The 21,244-nt window shown below is 45.6% G+C and overlaps 1 protein-coding gene across 3 annotated transcripts; it reads left to right on the top strand.

The window, feature by feature from the left end:
- Positions 1–662: 662 nt before the first annotated feature.
- Positions 663–20,874, top strand: stat3 (signal transducer and activator of transcription 3 (acute-phase response factor)). 3 transcript variants are annotated; one of them, XM_084472618.1, is made up of 24 exons: positions 663–843; positions 2,651–2,795; positions 3,790–4,033; positions 4,829–4,921; positions 5,087–5,168; positions 5,316–5,416; positions 6,081–6,232; positions 6,863–7,021; positions 7,720–7,812; positions 7,916–7,975; positions 8,086–8,115; positions 8,268–8,361; positions 8,477–8,524; positions 8,950–9,033; positions 11,401–11,499; positions 11,885–12,020; positions 12,763–12,815; positions 12,903–12,997; positions 14,234–14,373; positions 14,967–15,188; positions 15,702–15,744; positions 17,414–17,473; positions 19,004–19,101; positions 19,463–20,874. In XM_084472618.1, the coding sequence occupies exons 2-24, from the start codon at positions 2,668–2,670 to the stop codon at positions 19,513–19,515; spliced, it is 2,367 nt and encodes a 788-aa protein (XP_084328744.1). In that variant the 5' UTR covers positions 663–843; positions 2,651–2,667; the 3' UTR covers positions 19,516–20,874. The 3 variants fall into 3 exon arrangements, with proteins under 3 accessions (XP_084328744.1, XP_084328743.1, XP_084328745.1); XM_084472617.1 differs by having other exon boundaries at positions 17,390–17,473; XM_084472619.1 differs by lacking the exon at positions 17,414–17,473.
- The last annotated feature ends 370 nt before the right edge of the window (positions 20,875–21,244 follow it).

The raw sequence follows: 21,244 nt of genomic DNA, 5'->3' as shown, positions 1-21,244 counted from the left end.
ATGAGGTCGTGGGCAATAAACAGTGCTGTTTGTTATTGCTTGACATTCAGAGAGTGTTTCTTGAAATATAAATATTCTACTTTTTATTATTTTGTTAAAATATTCTGCTCACCAACTTTAACAGATATGCTTCCTAGCTACGTGTAGCTGTTTTTAAGTTGAATATGTATGTATTTCTTGTTATTTTATAGTCATATATCATAGTGTCATGTCAATAATAATAATTAAAAAAAATAATAAAGTTTATATTTTCTTTGATTCTTCGTGGTGCTAGTTATTAAAAGGTCCGTGTTTTTTTGTCGGTGTTGTTTGTAAGTGAAGGAGTCCATGCTTCGGCGTATAAACCCGTGATGACGTAACACTGCCAGTAATTCAGATGACTTCCAGACTGGCTATTCTGTTTAACGCTACACCCTCCCGCCGTAGCTGGTGGATTTCGAGCCATTTCAGGCCCGGGCGGAGGGAGTGACATCCTAGAACAGCGCCGTTGCGAAAGCAACAAAAGACCCCGCCCCTTAAATATATTATCCCGCCTTCGACGGCAGTAAACGAAACAATAATAGGCCGAAGCACTCTTGTGGCTCGCGATTGGTTCCTGTACACGTCAATCGTTGAATTGACGGGTCGTGGGTGGTTGGAGTGGCTGCAGTGCAGGGGTGGGCTGGAAAAATAACTACGCGCACAGGAGAAGTCTTCGCCGTATAACAAATACGACGAGATTGATTTATTTTGTATCAAAAACAAATATAGATCTAGGACTTTCGGCTTCTTATTAACACCAATCTGCATTCCACATTATTATTCGTTGCTGACAAACTTTCCAAACGAGGAAAAACAAGCCAGGTACGTGTCATGAAGTTATAGCCTACTGTTCATTGTTATCTGTGTATGGTTTTTTTCATTTCGTTAAATGCTGAAAATGAGTTCAGCCTCTTTCTAGAGTATCCATTGCAGTGAACGCAGTCGACGCTGTTGCACTTTCAATTGTGGGACGTGTAGGCGAGTAGGCCATTGATGCCATCCACACATGTCATCTAGGGTTCACGTACAAAGTTGTGTCATAGACCTGAAAAATCTGGTTTGATTTGTGTTCCTGCTTCCTTATGTTTGTTTATCACTGATGTCAGTCCTGCTGTATACAAGTGCACTTTCCTTTAGATTTTTTTTTCCTGTGTTTACCCTGTTTATTATGATTTTGTTAGCTTACTAGTCGTGACGCCCATCTCTATACCTGCTGCAAGGGAACGAGTCCTTAGACTGGATGTATCTAACATGATGGGGAAGAGAGCCTCAGTTTGCTGTCTTGGCTGGACATCATCTGCAAAACGATGGTTATGATTGCAGTGCCAATTTCTGCCGTACAGTTGGGTCTTACCATTACTTTTTTTGATTTTATTTAGATAGGCAAGATGTCAACAGCATGAATGAATGGTTTTAACCACCTTAATTAGCAGTAATCATCTGGACCTAATGTTATCAGATTTAAGTGCTGAGATTGGCATGTTGTAGATAGATTACAGATAGTGTACAGATCTGGGAATCGAACAAGAAGTCAGTGAAATTATAACATGACAAGTTAAACTAAAAAGTACACAACGTCCCTCGATTATTGTTCTTGGTCTCGTTTATTAACACATGTGCTTCTTGAAACTAAATGAGGAGGACAAACTGTTTACACATTTGTAAATGGAGTCTCTACAAATCTGTAATATCAGTGTTGTTGCATTGTAGTGTAGTGTTTTTATTTGTGTACTGTTGAACTTCCAACCTCCAACATAGTGACACAGTGTTTGTGACTAGGACACTCTGATCAACCTTTGGTGGCCATTGAATTAAGTTTGGCCTTGTGGATGGCCATGATAAATTAATCAATCATATTGGATTACTAATGATTGTTATAGGAGGTCAATTTTAGTAGTAATGGGAAAAGAAGGATACATCTGCAGTTGCCTTGTATGTTTTCAGTTATTTGTGTGATTGGTTTAGGCCTAGATATGGCTTGTCTTCTAAAAGTAAAAAAAAACTCATCCCTTCTCTTAGTAATTGTACCAATGTTGCAATGTATTGGAGTCCTTTTTGGGCAACAAGTCTGTAGAATAATCCCTCGGAAACCTGTACATTTCGTCCCCTGCCTGTAATAGAAGTACATATTTTCATGTGAACAGGTGAACTGTTGTAGCAATGTTTCTCTGGAATACATCAACCAACCGTGTCAGCAGGATGTAGGACAACATGTACACTTGTGTGTTTGTCTTGCTTGCTTTTGCTTTATGAGGGTAATACAAGATATCTAGGGGAGGGGGATGACATCTTATCCATCAGCCGATCAGGTAAGCTAGTTGACAGCTGGGAAGGCACTTAATTCTTGGAGGAGGTGGAGCTTTCGCTGAAAAGGAAGTAGTACAAGCATTACTAATCCAGAAGCTTCCTTTTTGTTTGGTTCTTCTTGTCATGTTGTAGTTTCCTGCAAAAGCACACCTGTCTGTTTGGGTCTGTTTCACATGTGCCACACATGCTGTTGTGGCATTTATTTCCCACGTCCTTTGAAGTGTACATCGTTTCAAGAAAAAACAGCGAACACTTGATATTCCTCAATGTTTTCCTAATTTTAAACGTTTTGTTCTTGAATTGTCTGTGTGGTGTTTTGAAGAGGCTTCAGGGGTCACGATGGCTCAGTGGAACCAGCTGCAGCAGCTGGAGACCAGGTACCTGGAACAGCTCTACCACCTGTACAGCGACAGCTTCCCCATGGAGCTACGGCAGTTCCTTGCTCCGTGGATCGAGAGCCAGGACTGGTAGGTGTTCCTCAGATACGCGCCACTGTCCCCCAGACACGGGATCGGTTGGTGATGATCAGGGTGGGTAGGGTGTATGTCCCAGCTGAAAGGGACTGTGTTTAATCCCCCAGTGTCCCCAGCAGTCCAACTTGTAGGCATCTTGTCATCTTTGACTGAAAAAAGGGCATTGCCCCTTACCTAAACGTTATTGACTTGTTTCCGTTTTCATTGTACGTTTCTTTGGCTAAAAGTATCGGCTAAATTACTCAATATGACCAGTCGTGGTCAATTAAAATATCAACAATGCTCTTGCATTCACTCCGGTATGGGTACATGCTGTGTTTTTCAGTTTCACATTGGTCACATTTACTGGTAGTGAGCCAGGAAGTTACCAGGAAGTTTATCACCAATTATCATACTACTAGGTCAAAAGGCACCATGATCTTATCATGGTGCCTTTTGACATAGTAGTATGAGTATGGCTGAACGATTAATTGCATTTGCGATAATATCACGATATGACAAAACAAGATTTTCTACTGCTGCGATTTGATTGGTCACGTGACTTGACTCACGTGACGGCAGTGCAGGCAGGGAGAGACGCTGCGCTTTAACCTGCTGCACAATGGCCTCAGGCTCGTCAGAAGAGCGCACAACTGAAAGTTTGGTACCAAAGAGTAGGTCTACTGGCTGAGCATACAATTCCTTATCATAAGGAATTGTATGCTCAGCCAGTAGACCTACTCCAAAGGTTTTGCTTTTTGGCAAACCAATGCAACCTTTAACAGTAGCCATCATTACAACTAAATAAACAGGCACCCCCCTGCCATTTTCACAACCGCACACTGTTTCCTTTTTTATATCTTTATCTTTATTCTATATCCCGTACAATGTTTTACTCTTGTATTTCTGCATGGCGGTATTTCGGCACCAGTACACACCACACTAAAAAAATCACCTCGTATGTAAAATATCCTGACCCCCGTCGGCGGCGGCTATTGTGATCCACCAGGGCCTACGCCGCCAACAAGGAGTCCCACGCCACGCTGGTGTTCCACAACCTCCTGGGCGAGATCGACCAGCAGTACAGCCGCTTCCTGCAGGAGAACAACGTCCTGTACCAGCACAACCTGCGGCGCATCAAGCAGCACCTCCAGAGCAAGTACCTGGAGAAGCCCATGGAGATCGCGCGCATCGTGGCTCGCTGCCTGTGGGAGGAGCAGAGGCTGCTGCAGACGGCCACCACCGCCGCCCAGGTGTGTGTGCGTGCGTGCGTGTGTGTGTGTGGTGGGGATAGGGTTCATCTGGAGGCATAGGGATGTCGTCATCTGGACCCATAGGGATCCGTTGATGCCGATGCCGGTGTCCAATGCCTGGGCCTGAAATCGTGCAGTGTATTTTTATGGAGAAATCTGTCCAGTTATTGAACTGAAAAATGAGTTGATTTCCCTGATTTTTGGACAAAGGGGCGTTTCAGAATAGACGGGGAACAAATAGCAAACACAAGTGCAACACTGGTGTTGTGTTGGCTGTTATTAACTGTTAGCTGTTCAGTTCTAAGTCATAGATCAGATTGTTATAGCCAAAACTATAGAGAAAAGGTACATGTGTCTGGATCATGTCTACATATCTTTGGATTTGGACAAAAACATCCCCAAGGTTAGCACTTGGACCTTGATGTTGAATCAAGTACAAAGAAAGTATCATTACAACGAAATACCACTTCATACCACAAATATGAAAACATATCCAATATGAATAAATACAAAAATGACATTGAAGCAAATACATTTCCTAACTACAGTAGTGTGAAATACAACTATTTATGAAATAGTACGGATCAATCAGGTTCTCTCACCCTGCTCTTGTACCGCTCTCTGCTCTCTTTACAGAGTCTGGAGATCATTCCGTACCGTTGTGATGACAGTATGATATATTTATATACATGAATCAGTGTGAAGGATTAACGGGTGTTGGTGGCGGTGGTGGTGGTGATGATGATGATGATGATGATGATGATGATGATGATGACGGTGGTATTGCCTCTGCAGGACGGCCAGGCGGCGCATCCCTCTGGGACCGTGGTTACGGAGAAACAACAGATCCTAGAGCACAACCTCCAGGACATCAGGAAGAGGGTGCAGGTAGGGCCTCACTGTCCACGTAGCTGAATAGAGCATCAATATATAACCCATAAATATATATATTTATTTATTTGTGTGTATCAAAGCATGTTACCTATGCATCGACTCCATGTTGGAACGGAGAACAACATGAGGGATGTTAAATGCCTGTGTGTCGTTTGCCAGGACATGGAACAGAAGATGAAAATGCTTGAGAATCTACAGGACGACTTTGACTTCAACTACAAGACCCTGAAAAGTCAAGGAGGTGTGCACTGCATTCAATGGTTTTTATTTAATGCTGATAAAAAAACTGACTTGGGAGATCGATTCTTGTGTTTTTTTTGTATTTTTTTTGCCTATACATTTTCAGAGAAGTAAGCAAAAAATGTCTCCATCCTCTCCCGCTTTTCAGAGCTGTCCCAGGACCTGAACGGCAACAGCCAGGCCGCGGCCACGAGGCAGAAGATGGCCCAGCTGGAGCAGATGCTGAGCGCCCTGGACCAGCTGAGGAGGGTGCGATTAGTCAGGCCGGATGGCTGCTGGCGTGTAACCAGAGCCACGTCAATGTATTGACCTGACTTATAATGAGGGGAGGGAGATGGGAGTGAAAAGGTCCTAGGCTCGAGTTTCTCCAGATGACAAGTCAGCCAGTGTGAAGGCTGAATCTCGTCATGCAAGCCATTCGTCCTTGGTTGTAGAACAATGAACGGCATCAAACCTTATTGAAGGGATGTACAATTACAGAAATGCACTCAATTACTGGTTAAACTTACAACTGAAAATAAGTAGAAGTGTGTAGTGAAGGGTTGGTTTGGTTGTTTAACCCGCTAGTGCGTTAAACACATAGGCAATATGCCTTGTACCGACTCGACGGGTTACATGTCATTCCCCCTCTTCTTCAACCCACTTCCCTGTCACTTTTCACTGTACTGCCAATACAATTATTATTATTATTTTTTTCTTATTCTTTTTAATAATAAAAAATGAAAGGTGGAAATGAGACGGCAGGACGTGAGAACAATAAGTGATTAGACGCCTGTCCAGACAGAAATACTTCACATGGTCAGCGGTTGAAGGGACAGTTGGCTGCTTCTTTAATAATAATAATCCTGAAGACAGAAAAACGTCCTCTCTTGACGGCGGACTGACGGGTGTCGTGGGTCTGCTCTGCTTCCAGCAAATCGTGACGGAGATGGGGGGCCTGCTGACCGCCATGGACTTTGTCCAGAAGAACCTGACGGACGAGGAGCTGGCCGACTGGAAGAGGAGGCAGCAGATCGCCTGCATCGGCGGGCCGCCCAACATCTGCCTGGACCGCCTGGAGACATGGTAACCCTACACCGCTTCAAGCCGGTGACGACAACGCTTTGGGTCGGGAGCCACAGTGCAGGATTCGCAGCTTTGACTTTTTTCTTTTTGTGAGACAAAGTCAAATAAAGGAATGCATTACAATTCGCAAAGAGATTGTTTACCATTTGGAATTCACTTTATCAGGCTCTTTGATCCAAAGTGACTTATAAACAAGCCGCTAACTTCTAGGATATCCTGCCCCCCGTGAGCTAGGAAAGTTTTATTATTTTCCCCCAAAGTTCCTATGATACATTCAAAATCTGCTGCCTTCCGATGAGGGATGTGAATAACTCATTTATTTATACTCTCTCTTTATAAATACATTATTCAATGTGTGCTGACACTGTTCAAATACTGTTTTTACGCATGATTCATAAAAAAAAGTGTCACAGAACCAACATTACGTTACGTCCGTTACTTCGTGTTTATTTCAACGGGAATAAAATAAAATGAAAGTTCCAAATGTCGACTATGATCCTCGGGAACGAATAATCGCATAATCCATTATTCTGACCCCCTGCTTTGAGACCAGAGTGGCAGAAGGTGAATTTAACTGTAGAAAGGCAGGAGTCTTATCTCGTCACCCTGCACCCTTTCCTCTGCACCCAGGATCACGTCTCTGGCCGAGTCCCAGCTCCAGATCCGGCAGCAGATCAAGAAGCTGGAGGAGCTGCAGCAGAAGGTCTCCTACAAGGGCGACCCCATCATCCAGCACCGGCCCGCCCTGGAGGAGAAGATCGTCGACCTGTTCAGGAACCTCATGAAGAGGTTAGCCAAGGGGACGCGGTGTATGTTTGCAGTGCCATCCAGATATTCTGGTTTGCGTTTCGCAGGAAATTTCTCGCTGGCTGTGGCTTGGCAGCAATTGATTTCCAAACTATGGGCACAGCCTTATGTTGTTCAATCGAGGCTGATCTTGATAAATAACCGAGTGATGCCCTTGATGTCTTTGCTCTTTTGGAATTTGGAATTTTTGGGGTTCAAGCAATACGAAAGCAATGCTTCCGATAAAAGCCTCCCGTTAAAATTCCTGGCCGTCTTTGGGCATTGTTATTCCGTGCGTTTCCCATCAAACGCTTTTTCTTTCTTTGTTGAGTGCTTGTTGAGGGCTCAGCCATTGTTCAACATTGTTTGTTGAAATTGTGTGCGGAAATGTTCATCGTGAACTTCAACTCGTCAGTTTGACGTGTTGAGGAGAGGCTTTCAGTGGGCTCACGGCCAGACTGATAAGAGAACACCATGTGGACTGGTCTGATCAGGCTGGTCTCATGAGGCTAGTATATTGGTGTAGTATGTGTGGTTTTGCTGCTTTTAATGGTTTTGGACAGGCGATTGTCAGAAGAATTTGGTTTGGGTATGATCCTGGATTGTCTTCAAGATGTTCTTCTGCTTCTCTGGTTTCTGTGTGTGTGGGCGTGTGTGTGTGTGTGTGTGTTTATATCAAATATTTATACTTTCTGTTCCAGTGCCTTTGTGGTGGAAAGACAGCCCTGTATGCCCATGCATCCAGACAGACCGCTAGTCATCAAAACAGGAGTGCAGTTCACCAACAAAGTCAGGTAAAGATTCATGACGAGGCGTTGTATTCAATAATAGACGGTTTTTACAATCCCCAACCTTTAAAGAAAATACCGGGTAATGTTTGATGGTTCATTTGTGCAGGTTACTGGTAAAGTTTCCTGAACTGAATTACCAGCTGAAGATCAAAGTCTGTATTGATAAGTGAGTTCAGCCTCACACAACTCACACTCGATGTCATGATTACAAGTAGGACCAAGAATGACTCGATTTTCATTTATATTTTTCTCTTTTTTATCATTATAATTTTTCAGGGAATCGGGGGATGTGGCTGCAATTCGAGGGTGAGATTCTGCCCCACGACACATCGCCTGTTGTCGAACTCATTTAGATTCACTGTGTTACAAATACGTCTGTCACCTTTCCATTACCTCCGTGGTTGGAGAGCCAGCTGTGAGCCAACGGTGACATTTTTTATTCTGGTATTATTTTCCAGGTCGAGGAAGTTCAACATCCTGGGCACCAACACCAAAGTCATGAACATGGAAGAGTCGAACAACGGCAGCCTGTCTGCCGAGTTCAAACACCTGGTGAGCCGTACGCAGCGGTTATCAGCTGGCACGAGCGGGAGCCTGTTTTTAATAATAGCGTTCTGCCGCTAATGACTAAGGATTAACGACTAACGACTTCTCCGTTGCCATGCAGACATTAAGAGAGCAGAGGTGCGGCAACGGCGGCCGGACCAATAGCGACGTGAGTACGCACACACACACACACACACACACACACACACACGCACACGCACACACACGTGTTAACCACATAGAGACACACACACACACACACACACACACACACACACACACACACACACACACACACACACACACACACACACACACACGCACACGCACACACACGTGTTAACCACATAGAGACCTTGTCCTAATCAGAAGTCCTCTCTCTTTCAACCCACTTCTTCTGTACCTCTTCACTCTTCCGGCAATTGAGTCATAATAAGATAACATAATAATAAAAATATATATCTCTATGTATATTGTAGTCGTTCAATCCAGCATGCTTCCTCTTGCAAGATCAAAAGTATGTTCTTGTTGATATTTTTTTTTTTAACGCTTCATTTCCTGATTCTTGTGCCCTGACCCGTACGCTCTGTGCAGGCGTCTCTGATCGTCACAGAGGAGCTCCACCTCATCACCTTCGAGACGGAGGTCTACCACCAGGGCCTGAAGATCGACCTGGAGGTGAGGAGGGGCGGGCGGGAGGGGCTGGAGGGAGGGGCCGGTATCGGGGAAAGTGGAAACGGTGCGGTCCATACATGCTCGGTTCCTTCTTCTCACAGTGCATTTATTGAGCTGACGCTTTTAGCCCGAGTGACTTGCAAGAAATGCATTGAACCATAAAGATACAGCCCAGAAATTGCAAGACTCATTACAGTATGTACAATTAATGAAATAAGCAAAAACTGTGTTACATTTTAGAACAGATAGACAAAGTATGTATGTATATCTCAGGGTGCACATACATTTTTTTAGTGAGTTACTCAGGTGCGTACCAGGAGATGCTGTTTGGTACTCACTCCACACGTAGCGTTGTTTTAATTCCATCTGATGTTATGAAACGTACCCATTTTCACAAAGGAGATCCCATTTTCAACGCATAACTTCTCAAGCACAGCGGTGTTTTTCGCTCCACCTTTTTGTAAATAAAACTGCTGCAGCTTGACCACGGCGCGATTGAAATGTCTCACAGTAACGGGACGTTGCGATCAGCTGATTCTGCGCAATTCTCCAGTAAGAGCGCGGTGCGCGGCGGACATTTCAGTGCGCACAACATTTGTTTCGAGCCACGGCACCAAACTATTTTCTTCTGCTCCGGCTCCGTTTGCCTTTTCTTTGTAAGTGGCAAAATGCCAAAGTAGACGAGAAATGCGTGTATTTTTGTTGGTTACACAAAACGGTTAGTTACACGGTTAGTTACACAAAAGCGTGGTAGTGACACAAGTGACGTTACACATCCCTGAGTACGGGCGCGCATTGCGTACTTGCTTACCAGTTATGTGCACCCCTGTATATAATAGTTTATTTCCCATGGGCAGATGCATCCTTCCAGATGCAGTCTGAGCAGATGAGTTTTCAGTCTGCCGCGGACAACGTAGTGTTTATGCTGTCCTGACGTCCGCGGGGAGCATGCCGCGCATATTGTGGAGTCAGGACAGCAAACTGTGGGGATTTGGTTCAGTGGCAGCTGGGGCCTCCTGCTAGTGAGGGCGTCGTTCTGATATCATGTCAACCCACAACAAGGGGCCGCGGTTCACAATCACCCCAGCGGTTGCTATGAGGCACGGCGCTACGACGTGCGACTGGTGGAGAGCACACCAGATGATGCTACTGCACTGTCTAGCAGCTCAACGGCGCTGGGTCTATTCCCCGCTGCACGCTGCACCGTCCATGCTAAGAATGTATGTGTTGGCTGCTTCGAAATGAAAGTGTCCCAACACATTTCGTCTGTCATGCTATTATTGCTAGGTGAGGAAATTGTAGAGCAATTATGTAAAGGCAAACACCGGTCTTGGTGATCAAACCATTGTTACCGTCTCTCCTGAGCGATCTGCCTACGAGCAAGTCACTTTGACTAGTGGCTTTTGGAAACTGACGTGGACATGGCCTTAGTATAGCCAGGAGCGGCGACTACGATTTTGGTTTGATCAACCACATACTAATACTAATAAGTATTCACAAATTCATGCAGTTATTTTAAACGTGAATTTTAAGTATTCGACCGCATGCTGACACCGCTTGCTACTGAGCTGACAGTCAGACCTGCTTCACCTGCTTCGGTCTTCCTTGTCGTATTCAACCGTGCACCCACACTGGCGTTGCCGTTGATGCCGCTTTCGTAACCAAGTGAATGTCTGCTCTAGCGCAGTCCTGTGTGTGTGTGTGTGTGTGTGTGTGTGTGTGTGTGTGTGTGTGTGTGTGTGTGTGTGTGTGTGTGTGTGTGTGTGTGTGTGTGTGTGTGTGTGTGTGTGTGTGTGTGTGTGTGTGTGTGTGTGGCACCACACCACAAGAAACCAATGTCAATGCAGTCGTTGTTGCATACCGGAAATGAAAGGTAGTATGTAGTTAGTCATTGTGTCAACTGGCTGTGTTGCGTGGGACGCATCCATTTGAAGTAAAGTGAGAAGTGCACTGTTCATCCACTCTTGTGTAATCTTATCTGAATGACCTGCTTCGTAGCCCAGGGTGGGTGCTTTTGTGCAAGGTGCAGTGTGCTTTTAAGGGGGAAGTCATTTACTTCATTCACAAATCATTCACAAATATTTATACTAGAACAGTTCCAAGAACGAAGAGTAAAACGCACCCATCCATTATCCTGGTCCACTTTTGTCCCACCTCCTAGCTCCATCTGTAGCTGCTATTCAAACCACTAGAGGATGCTAATTGGAAAACGTACATAGTGCAGTTAAACACCCAGGGGAAGGAGATGACCCCTTTTTGAATTGATGTAACATAACTCGTCCATCTCGGCAATTTACACAACTGTAACCACACTCTTTAGAGGATATGTTGTTCATGTCTAATTCTATCGATATTGATTTGATATTGCAGACCCACTCCTTGCCAGTTGTGGTCATCTCCAACATCTGCCAGATGCCCAACGCCTGGGCCTCCATCTTGTGGTACAACATGCTCACCAATCACCCCAAGGTACGATAGCGCCCCCTTGTGCCTCATAGAAAATGTGTGCATTTTGTTGCTTTTAAAATGATGTTTTTTAAAATCATTATTATTGTTCACGGTTGTTTAGTGCGTTACTCGACATAAAGAAATTTACGCTGGTTCATTTACTTTCTGTTCACAGTATCTCATACAATAGGCAAGCTTATTGTATGACTTATTTGCATTATTATAAAATAACAATGCAAATAATAAAATGACTTATTTGCATTATTTGGTGACTACTGCAAATATGGGGTTTGCTTTGATTTCTAGCGAACATAAAGAGGTGCGTTTTTATTTTAATTTTAAATTTTTACATTCATTTCTGGATTGCGTGTGTCTTGTGTGTGTGTGTCCGCGGGTGTCCCTCCAGAACGTCAACTTCTTCACCAAGCCCCCGGTGGGCACCTGGGACCAGGTGGCAGAGGTGTTGAGCTGGCAGTTCTCCTCCACCACCAAGAGAGGCCTGACCATCGAGCAGCTCACCACTCTGGCAGAGAAGCTCCTAGGTGAGCTCCTGAGAGAGAGAGAGAGAGAGAGAGAGAGAGAGAGAGAGAGAGAGAGAGAGAGAGAGAGAGAGAGAGAGAGAGAGAGAGAGAGAGAGAGAGAGAGAGAGAGAGAGAGAGAGAGAGAGAGAGAGAGAGAGAGAGAGAGAGAGAGAGAGAGAGAGAGAGAGAGAGAGAGAGAGAGAGAGAGAGAGAGAGAGACAAGAACCGCCCGCTAATGTCTGGAATACTAATTATGGTTTTGTTTATCGCTAACTGTGTGAAAAACCAATCGATGTCTCGGGTTGAGGTAGCTGGACGGTGGCCAAGCCTGTGAGCGCCAAATGCACGCATGGCTCTCTCAAAGGCCCAATGCGCACACTCCCCTCACGGTGTTGGGATGTGATCGCTATTTCAAGTGTGCACGTGGGTGGGATGAGGAGGATGAGGATGATGATAGGGGGGCATGAGCTCAGGAGTTAGAGCGGGTTGGCTGGTAACCGCCAGGTTGCTGGTTCGATCCCCGGCTCCTCCTAGCTGAGTGTCGTGGTGTCCCTGAGCGAGACGCCCTCACCCTGACTGCTCCTGACCAGCTGGCTGTCGCCCTGCGTGGTCGACTCCGCCGTCGGTGTGTGAATGTGTGCATGAATGGGTGAATGTCAGTCAACACTGTAAAAGCGCTTTGGATAAAAGCGCTGTATAAATGAGGACCATTTACCATGATAACGATGTCGCCACTAAGGAATGCGTTTTGTTGCGGATTCAGGGCCGTGCGTTAACTACTCTGGCTGCCAGATCACCTGGGCCAAGTTCTGTAAGGTAAGTTATCTGAAGTGCACTCCAGAGTCAGCGGTCTTTATGCACACGGAGGCGAGGTTTGACCAGATGTCTTGGGTTGTTTTCTAGGAGAACATGGCAGGGAAAGGCTTCTCCTTCTGGGTGTGGTTGGACAACATCATCGACCTGGTGAAGAAGTACATCCTGGCCCTGTGGAACGAGGGGTAAGACGGCGCGCCCGGGGGTCTTTTTGTGTCCTCAATCTCGTGTTGAAACCGAGATGGATCAGAACGTGATGTAAAATTTTTTTTGAGTTTGTCGCCTTATCCCTCTTAAATACTCTTTTCTATCTACGAACGCAATCACCGAGATTGTGGAACTAAAGTGAAACTGCCAAAATAAAGAGAAAACTCCAATTACTTCAGAGGGAAATCTGCTTGAGCTGCTGCCCCCGCGACCCGACCCCGGATAAGCGGATGAGGATGAGGAAATCTGCAGTTTTCTCTTTATTTTAGCGGAAATAATTTTTCACTTTAGTTTCACAAGCTCTGTGGTTGCGTTCGTTTGAGGAAGCCTGGGGTTCCCACGGTCCCATCCAGTGGCGTTTTTTAGGCACGGGCGAAGCTGGCAGCCGCCCGGGGTGGCATTATTTCATGACACATGGGGGGGGCGGCACGAGCACACGAGCAAAAAAAAAATCAACCGCGCCGCGAAGCGGTTTTCTATTATCTATCATATCGCTGTGTGGGGAATTGGCACATTGGCGCCCCCTCTGGCTGCAGGCGTCCCTGCTTGCTGAGGAGGTGCCGTCACAGAAGCTGTGTGAGAAGGGGAAAGGGGAGGGGGGCGCGGGGGGACAGTTCACCTCTGCGTCTCCCGAATGGAACGGACAAGGGGGGGAACGGGGGATCCACTGTTAGCGCGGATTGAAATCCTTATTGAAGCCTGCAGGGTTATGTGAATAAACATACGGAGGAACGCGGTCGCTGAGCTGCCCCGCCCCGACATTGCATGAGACGTTAAACTCAGCTAGAATCGCCGCCCACCACCATCATCCAAAATTTGATGTCAACAGACCAAAAAGTCGGAAGTGAATATGACAATGACATTATGAAAAATAGACTTGGAGCAATGGCACGCGCCTAGAGCAATACTCTAATACTAATACTGAAATGAGTGGGCTAAAGTCAGGCACACCTTGAATTTCTTGCAATTGAGAAAAGTTTATCTTCCACTCATATTGTTATGATAAAACATAGCTGTTTATGCCCCCCCCCCCCCCCCCCCCCCCCAAAAAAAGTATATTTGTGGTTGTTTTTTTCGGGGGGAGGGGGGGTGGTGCTCAGAGGGGGGTCTCGCCCGGGGTGTAATGTCAATGTGGGCCCATCAGTGGCTGCTGATTGGGCGCTTGGCTCCCCTGCGTCTGGTGACCAAACTCTGGGTGTGCTCCACGCGCGCAGGTACATCATGGGCTTCATCAGCAAAGAGAGGGAGAGGGCCATCCTCAGCCCCAAGCCCCCCGGCACCTTCCTGCTGCGCTTCAGCGAGAGCAGCAAGGAGGGCGGCATCACCTTCACCTGGGTGGAGAAGGACATCAACGGTGAGGGTCTCCGTCCATCCGTCCATACGACCAACGGCCAGGCCCATCAGCGGCCTTAAGAGGGCCGATTAGAGGATTGACCATCAGTGACGGACCGGTCAGGGCGATCAGTGGGATTATAGAGAGGGGATTAGGTGAGTGATCGTCAGTCTTTCACCTGTCAGGCCGATCAGTGGGTTCAAGAAGGCGACTAAGAGGATTCATCGTCATCAGTCATTCATACAACGGTCAAGTCGATCGAAAGCTGTAATAGAACGAATGAGATTCACTTTCTTTTTAATGCTTAAAACATTCTGTGGGTCAAAAACGGACCTTCGACGGCCCGAGTTAAGAGTAAGATCATCTATAATGTGTAGAACTCTGTCATGAAGGAGATGATACAATAATCCGCTTTTTCAAGCTGAACAAGAATGACAACGACAGAGAGACACACACACCTACTCCAAACACGGGTCTCTACTGGGCTCCCGCAGCACGTCGTCCCACCACACAGTCCACACACCTTTCGCGACGCCGGGCACAAACCGCCCGCCAAACGGCGAGCCGCTAACCAAACGGCGAGCCGCTAACCAAACTGAAGTCTGCGTCAGCAGGGAAGACGCAGATCCAGTCGGTGGAGCCCTACACCAAGCAGCAGCTCAACAGCATGTCCTTCGCCGAGATCATCATGGGCTACAAGATCATGGACGCCACCAACATCCTGGTGTCGCCGCTCGTCTACCTCTTCCCCGAGATCCCCAAGGAGGACGCCTTCGGGAAGTACTGCCGGCCCGAGGCCGTCCCCGAGCCCGACGTGGGCGGAGACCCCATGAACAGTGAGCGCCCTTGTTTTTTTTTTGTGTGTTGTTTTGTGTTGAAGGTTCTGTTTATTGTATTTCTGTATCCACGTATGCAGACAGTGGCCTTACCTGGGGACAGACACCCTCCCTTGAAGAAAAGTGAAATACGGATTCTTAACAATGCTAAAAAAAATAGTGAAATCCTGTCTAATAAATGGAAAATGCTTTTTTTTCGCAAAACGGAAATTGGTTGCAATTATTTTGTTCATGTGCAGTCGTAACGAATGATCGCGGCCGATTTTAAAAACACCTTTACTTGTGAGCTGCTCAAGTCTACACAATGGACCTTTTAAAATTCCTGCCCCCCACTTAGAAAATGTATTTATTCATGTAGTATATGAGCGGGTTCCCTAGGGTTATGGGTTTTAAAATTACAGTCTTGTAGAACCGTATAATAAAACCTTCATACCATTTCTATTTTTTTTTTTTTTTCTTCCCCCGAACGAAACGACCCTTCAAAGCCTGCCTCTCTCCCCTTTGTCATTTCAGCCATTCAGCCGTACCTGAAGACCAAGTTCATCTGCGTTACCCCGTGAGTAACCAATCCTGTCCCCTTAAAGTTCGGCGCTTACACAAACCGTAAGCGTGGCGCTCCTCCTCTGTGACCCGGGAGCCCCTTGGGTGACGTGATGATCTCTTCTCTTGTTGTCGTTTTTTTGTGTTTATCCTTTTTCCCCCATGAAGTAAGCGTTTCAGTCCTGCTCTGTAGTTTTCCCATCATTGTGTGTGTGAGTGTGTTTTTATCCTGGAGGGCGGTGGAGACTAGTAGACTAGTTCAGCGGGGGGGAGCGGTGAGCCCGCCACGCCGCTGGGTACAGCGCTACTCCTACTGAAGGGAGGGCATTTATGGTTGCTAGGCAACCGAAAAAAAACAAAAAACAGAGTTGAGTGCAGACATAATTGTCCATTAAAAGGGCCATTTCCCCCGACCCCCCCCCCCCCCCCATCTTATTCATCTTATTTGAACCTGAACCTTATTTTTAACAAATTTCTCCTACGGGGGATTAATAAAGTTGTATCGTAACCTATAGAGACACAAGGTATTATCATGTACACATGATTTCAATATTTCTTTTCCCTCAAGGGTTCCAAAGAATTCATTTTAAGCATTAGTCACACACACGAGTGATTCTTTTCTAGCTCAATTCATGTAAAACACGAAAATAAACATTCACGTCATTCAGCCTTGGAAAGGATTCAAACAACGCGTTACCCAAAAAAAACAAGTTGAACTGCAATCTGGTTCAATCTGGATTGAGTCACGGTTGCAACTGCCCGCGGCGCCACTGATGCAAGACCTCAAGTGACGAAGAAGCGCTCTGCTCGGTGTAGCGTTGTCATGCCCCCGCGCCTGTCGACATGACTGGAGTTTACATTGTTAAGACCTGAATGGAGCCTTAATGAGGCGGCCCGGAGACGCTCACCATTAAGGGGAATTTACACCGCAGGCGAGCGAGAGACGTGAGCATAACGCAGGCGCATCAATTCACACCGCCGCCGTTTATTTCGCTGTATTTTCAAGATTCATCAGATAACGTCATAACCGAGACGCTTCAGAAACGCTTGAAAACAGAAGTGAAGCGTAAAGTTAAGCTTTGGTCGGCCGTGAGACGGGGGCGTAGAACGCTGCCGGTGTGAATCAGTGCACTAGTCTGAATGATTTCTATCTCTAGCTGAAGTCGGACGTCTGACGGCCGACTAAAAAAACGCGTCCAAAACGTCTACGGTGTAAATTGGCCGTTAGCGTTCAGTTCCGTCTTAGAGGGGAGAAGAGGACAAAGGCACCCTTATGTAGACGACTAGAGAACGCTTGGAAACACTCACGGAATGTTTCATTGTTTTTTTAAATCAACAGCCTCTTCCGCCTTTCTTCCGTTAGAACTTCAAAGACATTAGACTTGGGGAATACATGTACAGTTGGGTGTGAACGCTTTGTGGTTTAATGAGTAAATCTATGCTTTGGTGGGGGGTCTAAAGGTCTAAAGGTCTAAAGGCCGTGGTGCCGATGGCGCCGGGCGTGCACACTCACAAGGGCCTGGTCTGCATCGGGCGTTTCTCGGGTGATGCTACGATAACGGGGTGTCCTGTAGTGCGGGCGTGGAGCGGTTGGTGGGAGGGGTGGGAGGGGGGGTGGGGGGGTTGATTTCTGTTTGTTGTGTTGCGACGTTCCCCCTCAGTGAGATCCTCACCTGTTTCCATAGGTGTCCCTCCGTGTTCATGGACTTCCCGGACAGTGATCTGCTTGGGAACGCATTCCCAGGGTATGCGCTTCTGTAGCTGGCGTGTGTGCTCTGTGTGTGTGCTGTGTGTGTGTGTGTGTGTGTGTGTGTGTGTGTGTCCCTGTTTTGTGAGGGTGTCGTGGCACTCCCTTTCACCCACCCAACCATCACTGGCACCACAGTGTCCTACTCACCTCCTAACTCCTCCTACTGTCTCTTTGGTTCTTATCCAACCCCCCCCCCCCTCAGGAACCTTTCACCCAAACAGTCTCCCAGAGTCCCCCATGTCATTTCCCACTGATGATTTCTTCTTCGTCTTCCTTGAGTCACCCTTTTGTTTTTTGCAATTGCCATTTTCATTTCCCCTATCATAAATCACCAACAATCCCATAACGATATAAACCGATGAAACTGTGACTATCAATGAATAGGTTGTTTGTCATTTTTCCGATTTTTAATATTGGGGATTCATCCTTTTTTATTGATAAAGCCATGCCAGCATCTCTCTTGGCTAGTGGGTTAATATTGTCTCCAACAGGAGAAGGGTAGGTAGCTGCACTGTAGGTAGCCATCTTATCTCTGTATGAGTTCATACATCCTAAGCAATTAACATTTGAAAGCTTGTATAGAGACTTCCCATTACTGAGAATTGTCTTTTTTATAAATCCGTATCCACACTCGCCTTAAACGAGTGCTTTTCTCTCTAGTCTTTTGCTATGCGTCAGTCATCGAGGCTTACCAATGTCACTGTTTTTTATGTGACCAGTTTCACATCACAGGCTCATTGCACTTCGACCGAGGCAGCGTTAACCTGATGGAGAGGGGGAACTGTTGTGCACTGATGTGTTTGTGTTTGTATGGAAACCTGCTTGAGGCTTGATTAGGAACCGCATTCCCGCAAGAGTTTTTACTTAGCATCCCATAATAAAAACGGCCTACAATTTAGTGGTGATTGCGTCTATGTCTTGCGGTTAATTTTTTATTTATTTAGTTAATTCAAGCTTTTAAATATATACTACTCACTACTGTTGAAATTCCCCTGGCATGTGGCCCATTCATTAACAAGAGATTTGAAACATACTTGCATTGACGTTTGTCAATGTCCTTCCTTCTACCTGAAACTAACTGCTTAACTGGCTTTGTGCCGCTTTTACACACATAACCTGTCAATCCATCTAGCTAGATGAATGTCTGTTCGTGGAAGTGAATTTTGCAGTTGATTATTTGAAGCTCACACGTTGTTAAGACGAGGGCACCGTGACACTTTGTGAGAACCAGAAAGATGTTACCCTATTGATAACGGTCAGTCTGCTGTACGTGGAGGACAGTAAATAGAGAAGTGTCGCCCTTAGCAATGGCAGATTACCGCATGCTTATCGGTTTGAATCAGCTGTCACTTCTGGTTAAAACTGTTAAAACTGATAGACAACCAAGATTGTAATCGTGCCGGTGTGGCGATTACGCTATTGACATAAACCGGCGTTGATGCTAACCATAAACCATTGCTTATTTGTTGGTGTGTATCGTATTCACGCGTGAAATGATGGGTGTGTGTTCTTGTTTTGCCCATAGCACCAACTCGGGGAACACCAGCGACCTGTTTCCCATGTCCCCGCGGACCTTGGACTCCCTGATGCATAACGAAGCAGAGTCCAACCCAGGGCCCCTGGGTGAGTCATCCAGAGGACCGATGTTCCTCCTCCTCCTCCTCCTCCTCCTCCTCCTCCTCCTCCTCCTCCTCCTCCTCCTCCTCCCCCCTCCTCCTCCTCCTCCCCATTGACCTCTCTGTCCCCCATCCGGGAGAATGAGTGTTCAGAGAGGAGCCGTGTAGAAACGTTCACTTGAAATTTGTGCCCAGTTCCACATATCTCCACTCTCATCAGGTCGCTCTGGATAATAGAATATGCTAAATGGTTAACAGTTAAACTGGCACGCGTGTCAGGGACTGCCCCCGCCAATCCGGGCTCTGGCAAAGCGTCATTTTCTCAAGTCCCAACCATAAAGTGTGTGTTTTCTGTGTTTCCTCCGCAGATTCCCTCACTCTGGACATGGAGCTGAGCTCTGACGTGGCGTCACCGATGTGAAGTCACCTGTACTCGGGCTCGACGTGTTGATTTTTCCGTGCTTTTTTCGGGCCCTTTCTAAAGGGGAGTCTCTTGTATTAAATTACGAGTGTTTTAGCCAATGTTGCGACAGAGAGCTCATGTTGGAGTTTGTATCTTTCCCTGCATGGTCCTGCTCGCCCCGTTGGTCGTCTCCTTCTTGTCCACCGTACCGTTATCTTCCTTCAAGATATTCACTTGGGGTTCTAAAAAGTATGAATCGATTTTCAAAATGGCCGTTCTGAAGGTTCTCTTGCGTAAAACATGTTGATGGCAAGGTAATGCACGGAATACTGCAACTCGGAACTTGCAGTACATTACCGTCCAACCACCGTCCCATATTATAGTAATATATTACTATATAGGGAACGTGTTTCTGCAATCTGGATTTCTTATGTGTTTCTGAAGCATTTGAACCGTGCTCACTGTCTTTGTTAATGCAGGAAAAACAAAAACGACTGCAATAAGCTATGTCCTTTTTCCTTTTTCCTCCTTCCCCATTGGTCGATTTTGAAATGAATGGATTTCGTTTCCTTTTGCTTTTGCCCAATTAAAAGCGTCTCTTTGAGTGGTTCTCGAAATTGATAGATTTTCTTTTTTTATGCAACTGTAGCACATGTATTCGATTTGCATTATTTTTTACTGTAGCGCTAAGCATCGATCACTGTGACATTGAATTCCTTCCATCTGTAAACCTGACCCCCCCCCCCCCCCCCCATCTTCTTATTTGTGTGATCTGAATTTCTCTCTTTAAAACATTATTTATGACAAGAAACTTATATTTCCTAATGTCTATATTTGGTCTTATTCCCTAACCATGGATGTTGGATATGTGATAGCCTTCCCTTCCCCAACGCGTAGACTTAAATTTGGATTGAAGATCACAGATTGAGCCCTACAATTTTATCAGACAAAAAGCAATTGAACAGTGTTCAAGCATAATCCATTACTAAATGTTTTATAGCCCTATTGATTCAATGAATGGACATTTTCTTCTCGGGTCACAGTTATAAAGTTGCACATGTTAGGGTATTTTCCAATGTATGTTTTCTTGCAAACACCTGATTCATCGGATGTGATCGGTTATACGAATCATTTACTTGTATGTGTCAGAATGTCTGTAATTTATGCTCGATTACTATAGATATCGTGGATATTTTTTCTTTGCGATCTCAGTGATGAGTAAATCAATTTATGTATTTACATTTTTACAACATGCAAGCAACACATTTACGAGACGTCAATTCATGCAATTACATTGTGTACTTTGTGTAAATTATCCTGAAACTGTATTGTATTTCAAATAAGAAAATAAACATTATGTCACTAACGGAACACAAATGATGTCATTGTATTTGAAGTGCACGGACTTTGCCCAGGATATTACATTAGAAGTTCAAATTGTATTTTTTTTACCAGTAAATATAGGAGAAGGAGGAGGGCTACTAAGCCTAACCAACCTTAAAATAAATATATAGATTTTGGATTCAACAAAGGATGTTGATTGGGAATTAATGCAGTAAAATGCCATTCAAGTTTAAGTGAGGGTTTAGACAAGATTTATCCTGAACCTTGAGGATGAAAGGTAAACTAAATTGTAATAATGGGTTTCTCTCTCTCTCTCTCTCTCACGCACACGCACGCATACACACACACACACACACACACACACACACACACACACACACACACACACACACACACACACACA

The sequence above is a fragment of the Micromesistius poutassou genome, assembly GCF_964030765.1.
Source record: "Micromesistius poutassou genome assembly, chromosome: 1".
In the NCBI taxonomy this organism is placed as follows: Eukaryota; Metazoa; Chordata; class Actinopteri; order Gadiformes; family Gadidae; genus Micromesistius; species Micromesistius poutassou.
This window is presented reverse-complemented; position numbering and strand designations above follow the sequence as displayed.

Coding starts and splice junctions, on each gene's coding strand:
- stat3 (XM_084472617.1), top strand. CDS start 2,668: ATGGCTCAGTGGAACCAGCTGCAGCAGCTGGAGACCAGGTACCTGGAA. Junction 4,034..4,828: donor CGGCCACCACCGCCGCCCAG/GTGTGTGTGCGT, acceptor TTGCCTCTGCAG/GACGGCCAGGCGGCGCATCC. Junction 19,102..19,462: donor GTCCAACCCAGGGCCCCTGG/GTGAGTCATCCA, acceptor TTTCCTCCGCAG/ATTCCCTCACTCTGGACATG.